The sequence below is a fragment of the Hyla sarda genome, chromosome 8 (genome assembly GCF_029499605.1).
Source record: "Hyla sarda isolate aHylSar1 chromosome 8, aHylSar1.hap1, whole genome shotgun sequence".
Classification (NCBI taxonomy): domain Eukaryota; kingdom Metazoa; phylum Chordata; class Amphibia; order Anura; family Hylidae; genus Hyla; species Hyla sarda.
Genome location: NC_079196.1, coordinates 185,060,916 through 185,083,739, shown reverse-complemented (window position 1 = coordinate 185,083,739; position 22,824 = coordinate 185,060,916). Strand labels below are relative to the sequence as shown.

The 22,824-nt window shown below is 42.9% G+C and overlaps 1 protein-coding gene across 1 annotated transcript in view; it reads left to right on the top strand.

Annotated features, from left to right (window-relative positions):
* TXNDC11 (thioredoxin domain containing 11) overlaps positions 1 to 21,878 on the top strand; it is a 71,274-nt gene extending 49,396 nt beyond the window's left edge. Inside the window, exons 8-12 of the mRNA XM_056534131.1 lie at positions 2,510 to 3,233; positions 6,673 to 6,818; positions 7,248 to 7,357; positions 13,563 to 13,643; positions 21,110 to 21,878. Coding sequence (XP_056390106.1) covers positions 2,510 to 3,233; positions 6,673 to 6,818; positions 7,248 to 7,357; positions 13,563 to 13,643; positions 21,110 to 21,269 — 1,221 coding nt within the window. The 3' untranslated portion in view covers positions 21,270 to 21,878. The remainder of the gene's footprint in view (positions 1 to 2,509; positions 3,234 to 6,672; positions 6,819 to 7,247; positions 7,358 to 13,562; positions 13,644 to 21,109) is intronic.
* The last annotated feature ends 946 nt before the right edge of the window (positions 21,879 to 22,824 follow it).

The following is a 22,824-nucleotide window of genomic DNA, read 5'->3' as shown; positions in this document are numbered from 1 at the left end:
GTTGTCTTAAAGATAACATCTCTGGTAGGGTGCCCTTCAGGCCCCATTCTCAAGACACCCAGAGGGTCAAAATCCACCACCCCTTCCCACCATAATTAGACACCTATGTATAAGGGAATATGTTGTTGTTTTTTTTTATTTTTTATTTATTTATTTTTTCCTGAAATTCCCATTGGTGACCAACCTCCTATCAGCTGGTAACCAGAGTTTTTTTAAGCCCTATTTTGGGGGATGAGTTTATTAGCAGGTAGCTTGCTTTTAATGTAAACCCTTTTTGAAGTGCAAAGATTTGTGACCAAGGCCTTAGTACATGTAGTATGAAAATCTGTCTAACCCCAGTTACTGCAATAAAAATTATCCATATATCCAATAATATAGCTGGACTTGAGGTGATGGACTTAGACGTGTCTCCAATAGGGCGTTTTGTGACCCGATTACAAACAACTTGCCTTTGTTTCCAGAGGAGCGCGAGGTATTTTGTTAGGGTTGCAAAATCCTTTGTTAGCTTTGAAGCATCATGAACAGCGATGTTACACAACGTGTTTATCGGCTCATGTGAGTGTCTGAGCACATGGCATGAGTGCTGTCTGTAGTTGTCACCCCTCACCTCATTATTTTCTTTTTCTTTTAAATACATAATGTGCACTTAAGCCATAAAAGTGGGATGTATGATTTGGTTGAGAAACAACTGTTGCTGCATGTTTTAATTTATCCAGTGTGATGTAGATGTACTAAGCCTCTGCTCTCTCCATTGTCATGGCTTTCATTATTGGTGGAGTTATTATGTATCTCTGGCAATTGGGATTTCTTTTGCCCTGACCTATTATGTATGAAAAAATAGCACAGATGAAAATTTTTGGCCGTAAAATAGGGAGACATTTTTAAAAAATTTCAATTGTTCCAAAGATGTATCTTATTATTATTATTATTATTATTATATAATATAATTATTATTATTTTTTTTTTTTTTTCCCCCCCATGGCTTAAACATTTCTGTAAATGTTATTTCTCTTGATATATCAATACTTTACAATTAGGTAGATTTCCCAGCACTTTCAGTGTGCACCACACAAAACACTAGCACCCTGGGCACCCCCGAGCATCCTAGTCTAGACTGCGTCCTGAAAAAATTTGTCATGATAAACTTGTGGTATTTTATTGATACCTTAGCCAAAATATGCAGGTTTGTAACCCATGTCAAGGATCATCAATGTCTTGTCCCTGCACTAATGTTACAAAAAATTACAGAAAATTGGAAATGACACAGAAAAGAAGCCATACTCAGTAGTTACTGGTAGACACGCAGGTTTAAAACCTATTCTCTCAATGTTGGTACCTTAAAGGGAAACTGTCAGCTGTGTTTGCTGGTAAGAGCTACAAGACACTGTTGTTGATAGTTGATGAGGTATATAGGCTAACTGTACCTCTCCCATAGCTGATGGTGGTTGCCAAACTTCTCCTCCTTTTTATCTCTCAGCCAAGTGGCTGTGCATGTTTGCCCAAGTGCCACAGCCTGGCTAAGTTGTTCAAGTTCTGCAGCCTGCCACGCCTTTGAGAAGGAGGTTAACGAAGGCGTGGCAGGCTGCAGCACTTGAACAACTTAGCTCTGCCTCCTTGACACTTGGCTGAGAAAAAAAGTAGATTTTTTGGCAACCACCATTATCTCCAGGAAAGGTTGTTTGCTTTTATACCCCAACAGCTATACAACAGTGTCTGCAGCTCTTACCTGCAAATTCAGCTGACAGATTCCTTTTAAGTCCCTGCAGAGTTACTTGTATGTTAATGGGGACAATTGGACTGCTGGCTGTGATTGTTTAGCAAAAATCACAGACAGAAAACTGCAGGCTGAACGAGAAGGTTTGCACCAACATGGTTGTGTTGCTGCAGACAACTTCAGGTCAGCCTGGTACATCATGGCGGATGTGTGGCAGCAGTCCTGTAGATCATCAGGCCATGTATATTGTTTATACTATAAATATTTCTCATGTTGCCTCATCTATTATGTTCCCATACTACCATTGCTGAAACTTCTGGAGCGTCCTTAGGACCTGTCAGACATTTAAATGGTTGGTATTGAGGATCCTTTTGAGGATCCTTTTGAGGATCTTTACGTTTTCCATTTATTGCGCACTAGTTTAGTTAGTTTAATTAGTAATTCAATCTGTATTGACTTTTCACAGATATATGGCCCAGATTTATCAAACTGTGTCAGAGAAAAAGTGGAGAGATTTCCTCCAGCAACCAATCACAGCTCAGCTTTCACTTTACCAGAGCCAGTTAGCTGAGCTGTGATTGGTTGCTGTAGAAAGATCACTCGAGTTTTTCTCTCACACGGTTTGATAAATCTGGACCATAGTGTTGGATTATAGAAGAAAACCTTCACAGGAACACTGGTCACAGATGCAGCCATATAGTCGCACTCTATTAGGAATCTTCACCCCTCCTACCCATTTGACAACTGCAATAAATACTTTCCTTTTCAGCATGTTTTGTAATGTCTGTATTACAGATCATGGAAGTTGCCCTGAAGTACAACAGCTGCACTGAAAGCCCCTATGCTAAACCTCAGGAGCAGGGAGATCTGGACTCCCCATCACTCAGAGCTTTAAAGCAATTTTCTTGTTGTAACACCATTGTCCTTCCTCAGTGGCATCTCCTGTCCAGGGTCCAAAATGTGTGTGAGCTGTGTGTGAATCGGAGCAGTGGCGCCTCCCTGAGCACAGTCTCTGGACCACGCTGCAACTTTCTGGACATCAGTACAGCCTTAGAGTCTTTCTACCTCAAAGAACAATTCTTCCTGAACTTTATGTCGACTGTGAGAGAATGCAGCAACTTTCTCGGCTCTTACAGTCCCTATTTCTTCTATACTGCATGTTGTCAGACGGTAAGCAGAGGATTAATTGCTTCCAACTTCTACCAAGACAATGTGTCTTTTGTGCTATCTTCCCAAGGGAAGGTCCCCAATGGGAATTTGTCACATATAGTGCCTCATATTGAGGAGAAGGGACAAATCTCTTCCAGCTATCATTTAAACAATGACAGTATCACTGGCCTCAGGTGCAGGACCAACAAGACCTTAAATATGTATCTTCTGGATTCCAATTTATCCTGGTTATATGCAGAGAGACTGGGAGCTTCCAGTCAGGAGAAAATATTTGCTGCTATCATTGACCTGAAAGAGGAGATCCATTATATCATAGACCAGAGCCAGCCTCTCATCGGGCCTACATTAGGTATGCTTAAATGTGTAACACTGGTCATTACTCTTAGATCATTCAGCTTACATTACTACCTCTGTATTTAGACAAAGCTAAGGATGTCACACGATTACTGAAAATCCGGAACTGTATAATATATAACTCTTAATAGATTTAACAAAAATAAGATATATACCCAAATAAATTGGATACCTAGACAGCTAAAGACATCAAGACTGTATTTAAATTTATTTAAAATGCCTTTGTGCACATTTGATGTATGTATCAGGAAGGCTCCCAGTATATACAGTCATGGTAGTAAACTTTGGCACCCCTGAAATTTTTCTAGAAAATGAAGTATTTCTCACAGAAAAGGATTGCAGTAACACATGTTTTGCTATACACATGTTTATTCCCTTTGTGTGTATTGGAACTAAACCAAAAAAGTGAGGGGGGAAAAAAGCTAATTGGACATAATGTCACACCAAACTCCAAAAATGGTCCGGACAAAATTATTGGCACTCTTAACCTAATATTTGGTTGCTCACCCTTTGGAAAAGTAACTGAAATCAGTCGCTTCCTATAACCATCATGAAGCTTCTTACACCTCTCAGCCGGAATGTTGGACCACTCTTCCTTTGCAAACTGCTCCTGGTCTCTTATTGGAAGGCGCCTTTTCCCAACAGCAATTTTAAGATCTCTCCACAGGTGTTCAATGAGATTTAGATCTGGACTCATTGCTGCCACTTCAGAACTCTCCAGCGCTTTGTTGCTATCCATTCCTGGGTGCTTTTTGACGTATGTTTGGGGTCATAGTCCTGCTGGAAGACCCTAGATCTTGGCCGCAAACCCAGCTTTCTGACACAGGGCTGTACAGTGAGACCCAGAATCCATTGGTATTCCTCAGATTTCATGATGCCTTGCACACATTCCATGCACCCATTGCCAGAGGCAGCAAAACAACCCCAAAACATCATTGACCTCCACCATATTTCACTGTAGGTACTGTGTTCTTTTCTTTGTAGGCCTCATTCCATTTTCGCTAAACAGTAGAATGATGTGCTCTACCAAAAAGCTCTATCTTGGCCTCATCTGTCCACAAGACTTTTTCCCAGAAGGATTTTGGCTTACTCAAGTTCATTTTTGGCAAAATGTAGTCTTGCTTTTTTATGTCTGTGTCAGCAGTGGGGTCCTCCTGGGTCTCCTGCCATAGCATTTAATTTCATTTAAATGTTGACAGATAGTTCATGCTGATACTGATGCTCCCTGAGCCTGCAGGACAGCTTGAATATATTTGGAACTTGTTTGGGGCTGCTTATCCATCATATGGACTATCCTGCGTTGATACCTTTCATCAATTTTTCTCTTCTGTCCATGCCCAGGGAGATTAGCTACAGTGCCATGGGTTTCAAACTTCTTGATAATGTTGCGCACTGTGGACAAAGGCAAATCTAGATCTCTGGAGATGGACTTGTAACCTTGAGATTTGTTGATATTTTACCCACAATTTTGGTTCTCAATTCATCAGACAGTTCTATTCTCCTCTTTCTGTTGTCAATGCTTAGTGTGGCACAAACAGAAACACAATGCAAAGACTAAGTGAACTTCTCTCCTTTTTATATACTTTCAGGTGTGGTTTTTATATTGCCCACACTTGTTACTTGCCCCAGGTGAGTTTAAAGGAGCATCACATGCTTGAAACAATCTAATTTATCCACAATTTTGAAAGGGTGCCAATAATTTTGTCCAGCCCATTTTTTGGAGTTTGGTGACATTATGTCCAATTTGCTTTTTTTTTTTTCCTCCCTTTTTTGGTTTAGTTCCAATACACACAAAGGGAATAAACATGTGAATAGCAAAACATGTGTTACTGCAATCCTTTTCTGCTATTCAGCATATAGAGGCCAAAATAATATTCTGTTGACCTCCACTGAGCTAAAATATATATTGGCATATTTTTTCCTCCTCATGTATTCAATGGCATAGTAGACTTCACTTTTCTATGCAAAGGAATCTAGTAAAAAAAAAAAAAAAAAAAAGAGGGGGGGGGGGGGGACCTTATGGTATTCATTGGTTAACATGGGAGTTTATGGACAACAGATGCCGCTGTGTGCCTGTAAAGTAGCATACATAAGTGATATATGTTTAATCTCCCCAGTCACAACTCACCACCCAGACATACACTGCAACACAGCCTAATATCTAGAGACTATGAGCAGAAATCTAAGATGTACCCTTGGATGTTTGCCAGTTATTTCTGACTGTGGTGAGGATTTTGCTGTGGTTTTGGACAGGGATTAGCCCCATTCATTGAGTTCTGGCTACCTGACACACTTTCAGCATGTACAGAGTAACATGTCACTCATTCTGTGTAAAGGGGAATATGCCTGCTGCAAGTCACTGTGTGATTTACAGTGCAGGTTCCCATTGAAAGCAATAGGACACATATTACATGCAGATTTAACACCTATTCCGATAAGACGTAAGCATGAGAATTCTTGTATAACATACATTTTGTAAATATACCCTTAAATACATACATTGAATACACTGAAGGTAAACAATAAGGAGAAAATAAAGGATACCAAGACAAAGCACTACAAGTAAAGTGACAGTAAAGGTAATAAATGCGTCCACCTTTAACATTCACTCCATAATCTCTTTACAGCCAATGTCTTGTATTTAGAAATGGCACTATAGATATCCAATTTTTTACATAACTGTTTGAGACATGTTTTATTTATAGTTATCTCTGAGAGTAGAGGTTCCTAAACTTCATGGGGTCATAACTCCCTTAAAGGAAAAATGTCAGATATTTTCTCCTGCACTCTCCACAGTACTGGTGGATAGACACTGATTAAAATGAGCCCTACTTTACCCGGATCTGCCCGGCCCCTCGCCCACAATTGTAGTTTTATTCTATGTGTATATCTTGCTGTAACTGGCACGGGCGGGGCTTCTGCAGGTTAACTGGCACGGACGTCAGTGCCGCTTATGAATATTCATCCCTCCAGCTCTCTCCCTCTCTTCACCGCTCCTAACTGGAGGGAGGGGGGATGAATATTCATAAGCGGCGCTGACGTCTGTTCAGAAGCCCCGCCCGTGCTAGTTACAGCAAGATATACACATATAATAAAACTACGATTGCGGGCGAACGGCTGGGCGGATCCTGGTAAGGTAGGGCTCGTTTTAATCAGCGTCTCCTGCACTATCCACCAGTACTGTGGATAGTGCGGGAGAAAATATGTGACAGTTTTCCTTTTTAATGTATCAGAATTCTTCCATCTAACAGTTGTGGAACGCATATAGCAGTTTATGCCCCCATATAGTAGTTAGGCCCACCTCTGTGCCCCCATATAGTAGATTGGCTAACCTCTGTGACCCCATGTAGTAGTTTGGGCCACCTAACTTGGATTGGAAATTGCATGCTAAACAGATATTATAATGTCACAAAACTATGATCATATCCTTTCAGAGGTCTTTATCCAGAACTTCAGCAGAGTTTACAGTCCACTGCGGAGGCATCTAGCCAGTGAGCCCGCACTGACCACCTTAAGACCACTACTCATCACAGAAGTAACAACTAGCACTTTTCATCGTGTTGTGTTAGACAGCAGAAAGGTTTGTGTTTTCTGCCTGTGTGGTCATTGTATGTGTTGTATATGCAGCAGTGCCCCTCTAGCTTCAGTATAACGTGCATAATGCCGGGCTTATCTTCTGCATTCTTTACATAATAACCTGATTTTCTACAGCTCTCCTGTACTCTGGCTGGCAGCGTTTCTGTGCGACACATTCACAGATTCTGGTGCCAGCAATGAGGTCATGAAAGGAATGCTGTCAGCTAGCGGTTGGTGGGACTACAATCATAGCAGTCTTCTATGTTGGGCAGTACGTGTCATGTATAAAACAGGCCAACCAGAAACTAGCTACATTCAAAAATGATTTCCAAGTCTTTCAAATAACATCTAGACTTTATAAACTGTAAGGGGTCATATGTGTATTCATCTCGACTCGTGACATCGTGTATAACCACAATTGTCTCTTTGACAGGATGTTTTGTTGCTGTTCTATACAACCTGGTGTGGTTTTTGTGCCACTCTGAATCATATTTTTATCCGACTCACGCAGCTATTGGCTACAGACAGTCTCATTGTAGCTAGGTAAGATAGTACTGTCACATAAACAAGCCTGGCAATGATATTGGTGATATTTGCAGGAAGATGGGCACCTAACTGTGCAGTTCGGTTTTGTAGCCTTGTTGATGCACCAACACTGTTGAAAAAATATCAAAATTAAAACTGGCCTTTTTTGTCCATAGCAGACCACTAGACTACATTAAAGGGGTATTCTGGGCAAAAACATTTTATCCCCTATCGAAAGGATAGGGGATAAGGTGTCTGATCGCAGGGGGCCTGCTGCTGAGACCCCCCTGTGATCTCCCTGCAGCACCTGCATTCTATGTCTATAGACATGAATGGAGGGGGTGTGGTGTGATGTCACATCCCCAGTCCCGGAAACCCAGAGGTTTCCGAAACTGAAGATTCAACACCCGCATAGAATGCAGGTGCTGCCCCCTATTCTTTGGATAGGAGAGAAAATATTTTTGCCCGGGGTACTCCGGTGAAAACCTTTTTCCTTTTAAATCAACTGGTGGCAGAAAGTTAAACACATTTGTAAATTACTTCTTTTAAAAAAATCTTAATCCTTTCTGTACTTATTAGCTGCTGAATACTACAGAGAAAATTCTTTTCTTTTTGGAATGCTCTCTGATGACATCACGAGCACAGTTCTCTCTGCTGACGTTATTATAATAACGCTTTATTTATTGTTGTCCTTAGTGGGAATTGAACCCAAGTCCCCAGCACTGTAAGGCAGCAGTGCTAACCACTGAGCCACCATGCTGCCCTTAGCATACATCTGCTATTCATGGTTGCTAAAATGGACAGAGATGTCAGCAGAGAGCACTGTGCTCGTGATGTCATCAGTGTTCCAAAAAGAAAGGAATTTCCTCTGTAGCATTCAGCAGCTAATAAGTACTGGAAGGATTAAGATTTTTTTAATAGAAGTAATTTACAAATATGTTTAACTTAAAAGATTTAGTTGATTTAAAAGAAAAAAGGTTTTCACCGGAGTACCCCTTTAAACATCAAGACAGTCCACTTATGACTTTGCAAGGACATTTCTGAACATCCTTTTACAGAGTATGGAGTTACATGTAAACTGCAGGAGAGGAGTCAGCTGTCGGGGACACCCAAACTCCACATAGAGAGGGACTGTTACCCCTTTTGCCATCCTGATTGCTGTATACATGACGCTGAATAGCTCAAGATGTGCCCGTGACTCTTCTTGTTTCTGGCACAGCAATCACATGATCACCAGAAGATGCCCCTTACCTCCGCAGCGCAGTCAGAAGGACATATTCTCCCTGTAACTCAGGCTTAGATATGTTTATCCCAGGTGCAAGAAATTTTTAAAAAAATAAAAACTGGAACGAGAAAGGAATGTGGTAAACTGGTTAAAAAATATACAGCGTGCTCTGATTGGTTTCTATGGACAACAAGGCCAGTTGTTAGTATTGATAGACGTAGCCTAATTTGTGGCTATTTTTCCAGTCCTACATAGCTATCAAATGACTCTTTATTGTTCTTGATGCCAGAGATATGGTCTCTATTCATACATCTGGGTGTATACTTTTGCATCTTTTTAGAAAATGTAAGGAAACTCCAATTTTACTGGTCAAGATGGCTTAATGGGAACTTGTCACCACAATGCTGGTTATTCTACTGGCATCCTGTTATAGAGCAGGAGGAGCTGTTCAGATTTTATATTTGTAACTTACTGACTGAAATCCCTGCTCATTTAGGGTTTGAGTCCAGTGGGCAGTTCCAACTAGCAGCTTTCCTTCATTTAGTAATACAAACTGTTAGGACAGCCCATTGGACTCCAAAGGGCAAATTAACTAATTTAAATGAAGAAAATACAAGATACGCTTATTTGCCCACAAAACCATGTATAAATCTACTTATCTAAAGCTTGTTACAAAGTAGTAGCTAACATCCAGTAGTATGTTCAGTGGGACAGTCTGATCCCACCTCATTGCCATTATGACGGTGCCTGGGTCCCTGGAGCTCAGTTTTCTGGTCCTAACTTGACAGGCAGGAAATGCCCACCAGCTATTTACTAGAGATGAGCGAAGTTACAGTGATTCGATTTGTCACGAACGTCTCGGCGTTTGCTGACTTTAGCCTGCATAAATGAGTTCAGCTTTCAGGTGCTCCGGTGGGCTGGAGACTCTCTCGTAGGACTGTATCCACCTTTTCCAGCCCACCGGAGCACCTGAAAACTGAACTAATTTAAGCAGGAAAAGTCATCAACTGCCGAGCCGAGAAGTTTGTGACTAATCGAATCACTGTAACTTCACTCATCTCTACTATTAACTGACCTTGACCTTTCTTCTGTGTTTGAGCATCACCAGTTATTGACTTTTATCCCTATATGAACACTTAGACATGTGTAGCTGTCAATCACTGAGTAGGACCACCTACGTGACTGACATGATGTATGATATATTGTGTGTGTGTGTGTGTATATATATATATATATATATATATATATATATATATATACACATAATCAGTCTGCTCAGCTCCTCCTGCTCTAGAACATGAAGCCTGCGTTTTCAGTGTGACAGGTTCCCCTTAGGCATTCCTGGCATATACAGGATATGCAATCAATGCCTGATAGGTGTCCTGTGACCCTTGTCTGTTGAGATGAGGTGTGAGGACTCCTGTTCGCCACTTTCCAGCTCCTGCGCCTTTCATACAGTTTTTTTTTTTTTTTTGCTCTGTAGCCCAGTCTGTAACTTCCATAGTCCTCCTTAAAGATGGCCTTTAGGAAGTGTGGCTACTTATCTGGTGCGCTGTATGCAAAGTGTAGTGACCAGGAGTAAGGGGACCACCTTCTCTCAACAATTACGGCTAATAAGCGTGAGCTTAATCATCGTTTTTTTCCTGTAGTTATGTTATAAATGTTGTAAGATGTGCATACGTCTTTTAATATGAATGACACGTGGCCGTTCCCATACTTGGTAATTAAACGGACTCTCTGATTTTAAAAAAAGCCAGCAGAAAACTGTTTTTGTTGCTCATAGCAACCAATAGTTCTACTTTCATCATTTAGAATGCCTTGAAAAAATAAGATTATGCTGTAAATGGTTATTGGTAACCGGACCAGGGTTAGCCACTATTAGGGCAGGTTCACACACTCAGGATTTTAGTTGCTATTGTAGATTACAAAGCTCACCGTTAGATTTCAATTACCCAGTGTGTAATATATTAGATGCTTTCTATAAATTACAAGGATCAGATATAGTGAGATTATTAGTCCCTTGGGCAGTAGAACTATTCCCTACAGCAAGGCTTCCCTCTCTGCCTGTTATTTCACTACAACAAAGTTTTCTGTTTTAAAATATGTGGACATGCCTTTTTATACCCACAATTAGGGCTGGGTGGTATACCGGTTCATACCGAATACACACATTTTTGTGCTGCACAATATGAATTTTAACCCATACCGCAACTAATCGGGCAACTAATCATATGTGACCCGTGACCCGTGAGCGCTGCGCTGTCCCCATCGGGGTACTACTCACATGTCACCCGCAAGCGCTGCCCTCCTTGTCCTCCTGTTTGTTGTGGTCGCCGGCGCTGACCTTCTATACCAGCTGTTGGCTGTCCAGGCATGCTGGGAGTTGTAGTTTTGCAACATCTGGAGGTTTGCAGGTTGAAGACCACTGCTCTATACTGTATCCCTATGCCCGAGCGGCAAAAGGTAAACAAAATAAACTTAAACTCACCTTCTCCATCAGTCTGGACTTGCTTCCTAGGGAATGGAACGTCGGATAGCCGTCAGCCTATCGCCAGCCGCATCGATGTTCCGCCTTGGCCGGTGACAGGTTGAGCGCACTGTCATGTAACAAGCCGGCTTCTTACATGACAGTGGGCTCAGCCTATCACCAGCCTAGGCAGAACATCTCTTCGGCCGGTGATAGGCTGATGGCTGTCCGACGTTCACGTCCCCAGCGTAAGGCCGACGTCGGAACATGCGTTAGTCTATTTTTGTTTACCTTTTGCAGCCCGGGCATAGGAATACAGTATAGTGTGTCAGCGCAGGCGGCCGCAACAAACGGGAGGACGAAGAGGCAGCGCTTGTGGGTGACGTGAGTAGTACCCTGATGGGGACAGCAGAGAGCTGGGCTAATAATGTAAATTTTTTTTGGGGGGGTGGAAATACCGATATACTGTGGAACCCCCATAAGTTACAAAAATACCGTGATACACATATTTGGCCATACTGCCCAGCCCTACCCACAATATTTGCCTATTCAGTTTTGCACCTGTAGTATGGCCGTCAGTTTTGCTCCTGTAGTATGGCCGTCAGTTTTGCTCCTGTAGTATGGCCATCAGTTTTGCTCCTGTAGTATGGCCATCAGTTTTGCTCCTGTAGTATGGCCGTCAGTTTTGCTCCTGTAGTATGGCCGTCAGTTTTGCTCCTGTAGTATGGCCGTCAGTTTTGCTCCTGTAGTATGGCCGTCAGTTTTGCTCCTGTAGAATGGCCGTCGGTTTTGCTCCTGTAGAATGGCCGTCGGTTTTGCTCCTGTAGAATGGCCGTCGGTTTTGCTCCTGTAGAATGGCCGTCGGTTTTGCTCCTGTAGAATGGCCGTCGGTTTTGCTCCTGTAGAATGGCCGTCGGTTTTGCTCCTGTAGAATGGCCGTCGGTTTTGCTCCTGTAGTATGGCCGTCGGTTTTGCTCCTGTAGTATGGCCGTCGGTTTTGCTCCTGTAGTATGGCTGTCGGTTTTGCTCCTGTAGTATGGCCGTCGGTTTTGCTCCTGTAGTATGGCCGTCGGTTTTGCTCCTGTAGTATGGCCGTCGGTTTTGCTCCTGTAGTATGGCCGTCGGTTTTGCTCCTGTAGTATGGCCGTCGGTTTTGCTCCTGTAGTATGGCCGTCGGTTTTGCTCCTGTAGTATGGCCGTCGGTTTTGCTCCTGTAGTATGGCCGTCGGTTTTGCTCCTGTAGTATGGCCGTCGGTTTTGCTCCTGTAGTATGGCCGTCGGTTTTGCTCCTGTAGTATGGCCGTCGGTTTTGCTCCTGTAGTATGGCCGTCGGTTTTGCTCCTGTAGTATGGCCGTCGGTTTTGCTCCTGTAGTATGGCCGTCGGTTTTGCTCCTGTAGTATGGCCGTCGGTTTTGCTCCTGTAGTATGGCCGTCGGTTTTGCTCCTGTAGTATGGCCGTCGGTTTTGCTCCTGTAGTATGGCCGTCGGTTTTGCTCCTGTAGTATGGCCGTCGGTTTTGCTCCTGTAGTATGGCCGTCGGTTTTGCTCCTGTAGTATGGCCGTCGGTTTTGCTCCTGTAGTATGGCCGTCGGTTTTGCTCCTGTAGTATGGCCGTCGGTTTTGCTCCTGTAGTATGGCCGTCGGTTTTGCTCCTGTAGTATGGCCGTCGGTTTTGCTCCAGAGCTGCTCCTCCAACTGTAACACAAGGCATAAAGTTTAATCCAAAGGCAGCCATATTGAAAACTGTAGCGCTCAGTCACCCATTTGCATTCAAGAAGTCACCCATTTATTCATGCTTGAATTCATTTACAAGTACATCCACACGACCCATGTATACCTCGGTTGTTTACGATACAATCTACTCTAGGGTTATTATTCATCTCAGTAAAAGGAACAAGGTATAAAAGTGATTATCTGCCTTAAAAAAATAAAAATTGCCCATATCCACAGAAGTTTAAAGCAGCTAAAAAGTTAGTATTTTACTTAAGGATATTTGACATTTTTCAGATGTAGCGGTCATCATTTTTTTTTTTTTTTTTAAAGTGACAGTAGGAAGTGCAGCAATTTTGGTTGTCCCTTTTTCAGTGTTAATTATTAGTAAGAATTAGTATTATTCTAATACTACTAATAATAAATATTATGTTCTGACTAAATGACAGGATTCAAATCTAATAACCACAAGTGTTGACCTGTGTGGCTGCATGTCCTGGTTTCCCTTTGGTAAAAATTTCTGCCCGAAATATTAAAAACCTATTTACCAAACTCGAGCCATATAGCACTAAATCTGAAGTTAAAGCAGAACCCAAATTTAAGTAATGACAAAAACCCTTTCTTAATACTATATCACTGAATTTCACCTGTGATTGTTTGGATGCAGTGGGATTCCAGTGCACGTGACAGAATAGCCTGTCATAAGCTTGTTCATTCTTTTTGCCCTCGGCTTATGGGGAGTGGAGTAGTGAATACAATTGTGTAAGAGATATAAAGTAAAATGTTGGTAGAATAATCTCTCACTTGCCATTTTTTCCAGAATAAATATTGCACAGAATGATCTCCCTTGGGAGTTTATGGTGGAACGTGTCCCCACTATTATGTTCTTTCCTCAGAATAGGTAAGTGGTAAGTTTACTGACCCCTCTTCCCTCATATTGTTGTGTGTTTTTGTGACAAAAGCGTTGACATATTTTAATGTTGTTTTTGTATTAATTACTAGAACACCCTACTAGCAACATATAGAAAACTTTATAATGTACCTATGACATTCATGGGGTTGTTTCTTAGTTTACAGCAGTGTTAATCCATGTATATTGGGGTATAACTGGCGGTGAATGTCAGACTACTGGAAACTCCACCAATTATGACAATAGAGGTCTGTTGTTCCCTGAGTAAATGAGTAAACCCCATGGAAAAAGCGCATTGCTAGGAAGAACTGATGCATCAGTCAGGTTTTTGGGCTTACTGTCATAAGAAACAGGCAAATGACTACAAGGAGGCTAGTGGAAAGCTACCCCAGTTAAAGCCATGAACTAACAGACTGCTGAACAACTAAAAACATCCAGCTGGTCTGACAGCAGACTCTCAAATGTGAAGGTTTAGTGCCACCCCTGCCTTCCCTGTTGCTGTATACATGTGCATGTTAAGTGCCACGTATGCAGTTCAGGAAGCAGCCATTATGTTTCCTGCGTGCATGTGGCTGCTGGGTGTCACGGAGCAGAAGAGCATGCTGGGTCTTAGCAGGCCCAGATCAGCTTTGAAGACCGTGTTGGGGTTAATATGTCAACCGCTTCGACAAGAGAAAATTTCTGCCCTCATGGCGGGAACAATGTGAGATTTATAATTTACTTCTTTTTAATATGTAGGTTGAAGATATTCAAACTCTATGGGCTGGGAGGGGGTAGACACTGTGGTTTAAACTATGGGTGGCATTCTTTATATTTGCTCGGAGCTTTGAAAACAGTGTCTAATTCTGTTCAGAGCTTTTTGGAACTGCTTATATAACACTCTTAAGTTACAAGAATAAATATCTACAGTGTCAAAACCACAAAGACATTTGCAAATGAACGTGTTGAGCTGGGTATGAATGTGCAGGATGTATGGTAAATCTCCTGAGGCTGTGTTCACACATGACTGTTGTGTCACAGTAACAGTTTCTAAAATTATGACTTAAGTGTAGACATTTCACCACTTAACTGGAACCCAACTGCAACATATGAACACGGAGAGTGTAACTAAAGGTCCACACAAGTGACTCTCCTTTGCAACTCTGTTTCCTCACAGTAAAAAGGTTTACAGACCCCTAGAAATGGCTTCACAAGGGGTACTTGCATTTTCTAATATACTGTCTGGCACCTGATCTGGCTGTGCATCTGTGGTGTCCAGCATTACATTTCCATAATAACCTATCAAAGGCTGCATCTGTGGTGTCCTTTTCACACACAACTCAAACCCCCTGGGTCAAGGCCTGGAGTCACTGACACCCCTATGATGCCCACCCCTAAAATATAACTTTTAATACGTTTAAAATGTATACTGTCTTGCCACCCTCAACATGTTTCGCCGTAAACGAAGAAGATAGATTCAAAAGGGAGTGCAACAATCTATACCATAGGTTTCACCAATGTGGTTATCCCTGTAAGCATTTGAAAACGGCATTTCATGGAGCGTGCAGTAGTGATAGGAGTATTCTCTGATCACCGGCTAATACTAAGAATGTTGAGAGAAAAGTGAGATGCATTGGCACCTATGATGGGTGCAGTAATTGCCATTATGTGCAGACACTGGCATCTCCTTGCCAGAGATGATCTGCTTCCAGTGATGGGCAAGAGACCTAGTCTAGGTACTCCCCTATAGGTTATAGTTTGAGAGGCACGTTGGTACATAGCCTTCTACATACACAACAGAACGACAGGGTCATATCCATGTGGCCATTGTTCTTTTTGTCGGTATGTACCGAAGTCTAAAGAGAATCCTGTAGATAAGTCAGTACCAGATACGCCAATTTATGAACTGTGGCACCAGAAACTTTATCTATGTTGCCAAGTGCACGTGCCCGAAACTCTGTCGGTAAAGAGCTTAGGCGGAGACTGTTGCAATATTTAATGATCAATGAGGGGTTTGCCTTTGCTTTGGGTTGTACTTTTTGCTTTATTCAACTTACAATATGACATTTTTATATTTTCCCCAGTATCTACTTTGCTAGATGTTCTGCTTAGATGCAATATACTGTATATTGCCCTACATAACTATATACTTAGCATAATCATTGCAGTTACAGCCAGTTATTGATAGTAATACATATACTTATTTACCATTATAACATTGAGTAACTAGGTAGTGAGCTCTGGTGTCCAAGTCCTAACATGCCCAGTGGTAGGGTAGATAGGACCAGGGCTGGCCTTAGGGGTGTGCGAGCTGTGCGACCGCACAGGGCGCCATAGCAACAGGGGCGCCGGGCGGCCGACACAGCTCGCACCAGGCATATGTAATTTGTATTGCCCAACGTGCAGTCCGGGCGCAGTGCAGGTAACTTCTTCAGACATTTAGCGCTGCTTCGGGCTAGCAGCGCTAAATGCCGGTGTAATGAAGAATACTGCGCCCTGAAGTGGAATGTGACCCTCCGCACAGGGACACAGTTTTCTGCTTTGCATGCCGCTCCCTCTCATTCCATTCCCACTACCCTCCCTCAACTGTGTCCCTATGCGGAGGGTCACATTCTGCTTCAGGGCACAGTTTTCTTCATTACACAGGGAGGTTTCACTTACCCCGCCCTCCTCCGCGTCTCCGGTTGGCTGGCCGGCCCGAGTCTGAAGAGGGATGTCGCGCATGTGACGTGCCTCTGCAGACCCGCACAGGAGGACGTCAGTGATGTCACTCGTCAGGCCGACGACGGAGAGAAGTGCAGGACAGGTAAGTGTGTCTGTGTGTGCGTGCATGTGTGGGTGTCTGTCTGTGCGTGAATGTGTGGGTGTCCGTGGGGGGGGGGGGGGGGACCTGCTACTACCTAATGTGGGGAACCTGCTTCTACCTAATGTGGGAAACCTGCTTCTACCTAATGTGGGGAACCTGCTTCTACCTAATGTGGGGAACCTGCTTCTACCTAATGTGGGGAACCTGCTTCTACCTAATGTGGGGAACCTGCTTCTACCTAATGTGGGGAACCTGCTTCTACCTAATGTGGGGAACCTGCTACTACCTAATGTGGGGAACCTGCTACTACCTAATGTGGGGAACCTGCTACTACCTAATGTGGGGAACCTGTTACTACCTAATGTGGGGAACCTGTTACTACCTAATGTGGGGGACTATATTGCACCTAATGTGGGGGACTATATTGCACCTAATGTGGGGGAACTGTACTGCCAACCTAATGTGGGGGAACTGTACTGCCAACCTAATGTGGGGGGAACTGTACTGCCAACCTAATGTGGGGGGAACTGTACTGCCAACCTAATGTGGGGGGAACTGTACTGCCAACCTAATGTGGGGGGAACTGTACTGCCAACCTAATGTGGGGGGAACTGTACTGCCAACCTAATGTGGGGGGAACTGTACTGCCAACCTAATGTGGGGGGAACTGTACTGCCAACCTAATGTGGGGGGAACTGTACTGCCAACCTAAAGTGGGGATCAAGGTTAGCTCGCACAGTGCGCTTGATCACCTAAGGCCGGCCCTGGATAGGACATGTGCAGACAGAGCCTCAGGGAGGATTTATGTGGAAGTCCGTTAGTTTGACCAGTGCGCAAGCGTGGCGCATTAGAATGACTGTGCGCTGCACTTTAAGAGGGTCATGGACGAACAATGAAATGGGCACTCATTAAAACAAATTTTTGCTATTGCACTCCTTAAATAAAAAAATATTTCTAATATACTTTGTTTAAAAAAATGAAGTTTTCTATGTTTAATTTGTGCTTAAAAAAGCTCAAGAGCACATTTTCCCCCATCTCATACACAGACTTTGGACCGAAGCCCAAACACAGAAAGTGCAGCCTGGAGTGCTGAGGGGGGTGTCCAACCAACAGCATATGGCAGCTAAGTGTGAGAGAAGCTATGATTGGATGAGGCTGGACACACCCCACTCAGCACTCCAGGCTACACTTTCTGTGTTTGGATTTCGGTCCAAAGTCTGTGTATGAAATGGGCGAAAATGTGCTCTTGAGCTTTTTTTTAAGCAAAAATAAAACATAAAAAATATTTCTAATATACTTTGTTTAAAAAAAATGAAGTTTTCTATTTACCATAAGAAGTGCAATAGCAACAATTAGTTTTAATGAGAGTGCCCATTTAAAAATATTTTCTCTCATCTGTTATGATTGGTAAGTGGACTGGACTTGACCCGGTAGTTAATAGGCTATTAGATATGTGATTGGCAGAGAGGTTTATCCGATTATAAAAATACCTAGGATTGTAAGTGCTGGGCGATTGATGATGAGGTCATGGAGGATACTTATAAAAAGCATCGTGGACCACCACTGGCAGCCATTGCCAAATATCAGCCTCTTGACAACGCCATTTTTATGGCAAAACATGTTGAGGGTGGCAAGACAGCTGCAGTACACCATATGATGCGCCATCACAAAGGCCTGTGTACCCTTCAATTACGTGGTGTTCTCTGTTATAGCACCATCATGGTATTAGTTTTTATTTTTGCACAAGGGACGTTTATTTTAATGATTGTAATAAGTTACATTTTAGGGGTGTCGGTAACGTTGGGCTTCAGCCCAGGGGTTTGAGTTGTGTCTATTGAGGACCCCTTACCCCCTTTAGGGTTGTTTTGGCTGTTTCTGGTGTCCTTTTTCAGCCTGACTTTAATCATTGACTGTAGGGTTGGGCCAACCTAATTGATATTACCGCTCTAGCAGTTACCCATCGATCTGCTGCTATTCATTTGTGAGCCAGTGGATTTTCAGTATTTGTTTTCGATCACATAAGATGGTCACTGAATCCTTATCATCCCCATAGGTCTCAGCAGCTTGAGCTGGTTTGTTCCTTACAGGTTTGTGGCATCCAGCATTTTACATGTCCCCCTTGCCTTTCCTCTGAGCTAGAGCACAGGGGCCAAATATTGGTGCATGTACACTGGGTTTTGATTTAACATTTTTCTTAGAAGTAACATAAACCTGTCCTATGTAAGCAGATGTATCCGGTCATAGAAGTGGACTAATCCATTAGCACAGTGTTATACTGCCCTCTCTGCTACACACGATTTTCCAGTGAGCCGCACGAGATTAAAAAAGTAATAAGTGGAACGCTCCGACTAGGTTTCCATGGATACACATCCGTGTCACTGCGGTCCCCCTGGATTCGGGGACTCTCCTACTTTCCATATCAAGATAAACTGTGTGCAGATGACTTAGTGTGGCATCGCACAAAGAGGAAGCATGGTAGATGGCGGGTATTTCTACTAATAACCAGAATGGCTTCACTGTAAAGCTTTGCAAAACCAGTGGTCTCCAACCTGCGGACCTCCAGATGGTGCAAAACTACAACTCCCAGCATGCCCGGACAGCCAACGGCTGTCCGGGCATGCTGGGAGTTGTAGTTTTGCACCATCTGGAGGTCCCCAGGTTGGCGACCACTGCTCTATACTATAAATACACAAGCAGAACATGTTGCCATAGCTTCCCTCAGTAAAATATGAGAAATGCCTACAGCTATAATCCCCTATTCAAATAAACATTGAGTGCTTAGAATTGTCATCAGTAGAGATGAGCGAACTTGCAGTAAATTCGATTCGTCACAAACTTCTCGGCTCGGCAGTTGATGACTTACCCTGCGTAAATTAGTTCAGCTTTCCGGTGCTCCGCTAGGCTGGAAAAGGTGGATACATTCCTAGAAAAGAGTCTCCTAGGACTGTATCCACCTTTTCCAGCCCACCGGAGCACCGGAAAGCTGAACTAATTTACGCAGGATAAGTCATCAACTGCCGAGCCGAGAACTTTGCGACGAATCGAATTTACTGTAAGTTCGCTCATCTCTAGTCGTCAGTGTTATGGTGCTGGGGAACCCCGAATGATGTGTAGTCCATTACACAATGAATGACCAGAAATGTTTGTGTTTTTTTTTTTTTTTATATCAGGTAAATAGTGCAGCTGATAGGGGAGATTTATTAAAATGTGTAGAGGAAAAGTGGAGCAGTTCCCCATAGCAACCAATCAGATCTGCTTGGTTGCTATGGGCAACTGCTCCACTTTTTTCTCCTCTGAGGGAGATTCACCAAAACCTGTGCAGTGTTCTAATTCCGGTATAAAGCCAACGATAAGAAGTTCCTTTCCGAATTGTACAGAATCTCCTCTGTGGACCCGTCTCTCTATTCGTTCAACACTGAAATGTAATCTGATAGTTTAGAAGCTAAACGGTTAATAGTAATGTGATTCATTTTCTCATTGACCAACTATTTACATTCGCAACAGAGCAGAGAATTACATTTCTGGGGGGGGACTTCATTTAAACTTCCATTTTTACTGGTTATGTAAGACAAGCCCTGGTAGTGCTCTTAATATTTAAACTCCGTGGCTTAAAGGGGTACTCCGGCGCTTAGACATCTTATCCCCTATCCAAAGGACTGGGGACCCCCGTGATCTTGCCGCCGCACCCCATTTAAAATCAGTCCCCGGAGCGTGTTCGCTCCGGGTCTGATTACTGTCGATCACAGTGACAGCTGTCACGCCCCCGCCCATAGGCTTGCGTTGTGATCGACAGTAATCAGGCCCGGAACGAACACGCTCTGGGGACTGACTTTAAACCGGGGTGCGGCGTGCAAGATCATGGGGGTTCCCAGCTGCGGGGATAAGATGTCTAAGCGCCGGAGTACTCCTTTAAAGGTTCCATTACTATAAACTGATTGTGGGACCTTTCACTGATTAGCAGCCATTTTTCTTCACCACTGTATCTGGCTTTAAGGACCAGCTTCAACCATGGGGTTCCCCTTTACGAAATAATCTCATCAGGAAGCACTTGACAGCAGTTCTATTTAGTGGTAATAGAGGTGAAATTTCTATTTAAACCAATGTTTCCCATACGTGGTCCTCAAGACCCCCCAACATGTCATGTTTTCTGGATTTTCTTTCACAGGTGATTCTGGTCAGTGAATCGGGCATCACCAGTTATATCACCTGTGAAAGACTAATGAAATCCAGAAAACATCACCTGTTGGGGGGTCTTGAGGACCGCGTTTGGGAAACACCCTGTATGAGTGTTTTCTAGTTCCTGTTGATGTACTCATGGCTGTGAGGAGTATTTTCTACAAGGCTGGGTTCACACACAGTATTTTTAGTGTTTTAGGCAAAACCAAAAGTGGGTCCAAAACATGGGAAAGGGTGCTAATCTTTCTATTATAGTTCCACTCCTGGTTTTGGTGACAAATACTTTGTGTGAAATCAGCTCCTGTTAGTTAGAGCCGGAGCCTGCAGATGGCATATAGCAGCCAAGCTCCTGAGAGACCTGTGCCCCACCGTAGAAACACTGTGGGCTAGAATGAAGACCCCCTAGTGATGGTGTAAATTGGCATTATCCAGTTCTTTATTCCTGTACTCCATAACTTACCATATGATTTATATCCATACCCTTATGTGTTTACAGGAAAGAAAATAGTGTAAAGTATCCTGAAGATGAGCAGATCACGGTTTCAAACCTTCTGAGATTTATTCTAAAATATGCCACCCTGCCTTCCACTGCTGCAGATCCACCAGCCTCCTGCCCCATGCACTACCTTGAGGACAAGGTTTCTTACTTAGGATGAGAGATCCAGAGACTCCGAGCTGAAATTGAGGTTTTATACAAGGCTCAGGATCAGCTGGCAGAACATATTTCAGAAGCTAGAAAAGATGCAGAAGACCTTAAAGTACAGAAACTGGAACAACACAACAAAGCCCTGGAGGACCACAAGCAACAACTGCAGGTACTGTATGAGAAGAAAGCCCAGGAGGCCGGAACAATGGCCGACAAAATCAAAGAGCTGGTAACCGCTTCTGGAAGTCTTCTGGCACAAAATGCACTGCTCAAAGCGGGAAGATGGATCCGGGCCAAGCTCTGATGGTGCAGAAGTTTCGGAGGGACCATCTGATACCAGCACTACAGAAGGCTCCGTTACCTTAGCGTACAATAAAGAAAATAAAGCAGACTGAACATTTTTAATAATATTTGGAGAATAATTTATACAGATTTTCTTACTGTAAATAAAATCTTTTTGCAGGGGGGTAGAGAATAAAACTTTTTATTTATCTTTTATTTCCTCTACTTTTAAAGGGTGAATTACATTCTAGAGCAGGGGTCGCCAAACTTCTTGGGTGTAAGGGTCATATTATACCGTCCTTAAATGCTGTATTAAAGGGGTACTACGCTGCTCAGTGTTGTGAACAAACTGTTCCGAACGCTGGAGCCAAGAGCTCGTGATGTTATAGCCCTGCCCCCTCATTATGTCACGCCCCGCCACCTCAATGCAAGTCTATGGGAGGGGGTGTGACATGCCCCTCCCATAGACTTTCATTGAGGAGGTCGGGGCATGACGTAATGAGGGGCGGGGCTATGACATCACAAGCTCTTGGCTCCAGCGTTCGGAACAGTTTGTTCACAACACTGAGCAGCGGAGTACCCCTTTAAAACTTAGTGTTCCTCTCTAAGGCAGTTAGGGCATATCATCCAGTTTGTTTCCTTTATTATAGTACAGCCTGTGGATATGCCATATAGATGGTATTACGTCATTAGGGTGTATGTACTTGTACAGTATCCTGCACATATTTGATGCACAGGATTTGAAGCTGCAGATTTCAATGTAAATAAAATGACAGAACACAGCTTTTAATCTGCAGCTTCAAATCCTGCGCGTTAAATATTTGCAGGATACTGTACGTGTGAATATATCCTAAAAAGGAAAAGTCCAGTGCCCTTTAATAGAACTTAAAGGGGTTATCCAGGAAAACTTTTTTTTTATATATATCAACTGGCTCCAGAAAGTTAAACAGATTTGTAAATTATATATAAGGAAAAAAAGGGGGGGGTACCAAATGCCTCTAGACTAATACCATAAAATGGTACATGATGATGGAATTACAGAAAAAATAAATAAATCGGACTGTGCTTCACTTTAAATGATGTACAAATTTAATATAAAAAATATTACAAATAAGACATAAAATAAATAATGCAAATCTAATACATAAATGCCTCCTACCACAGGGCCCTTGTGGGGAGGTATGATATTTGAATACAAAGCATATATTCAAAATTTTTAAATATAGCATGTGAATTACGTTCTACCGCTATCCCAATATATTGCAAACCGACATAGTGTACTT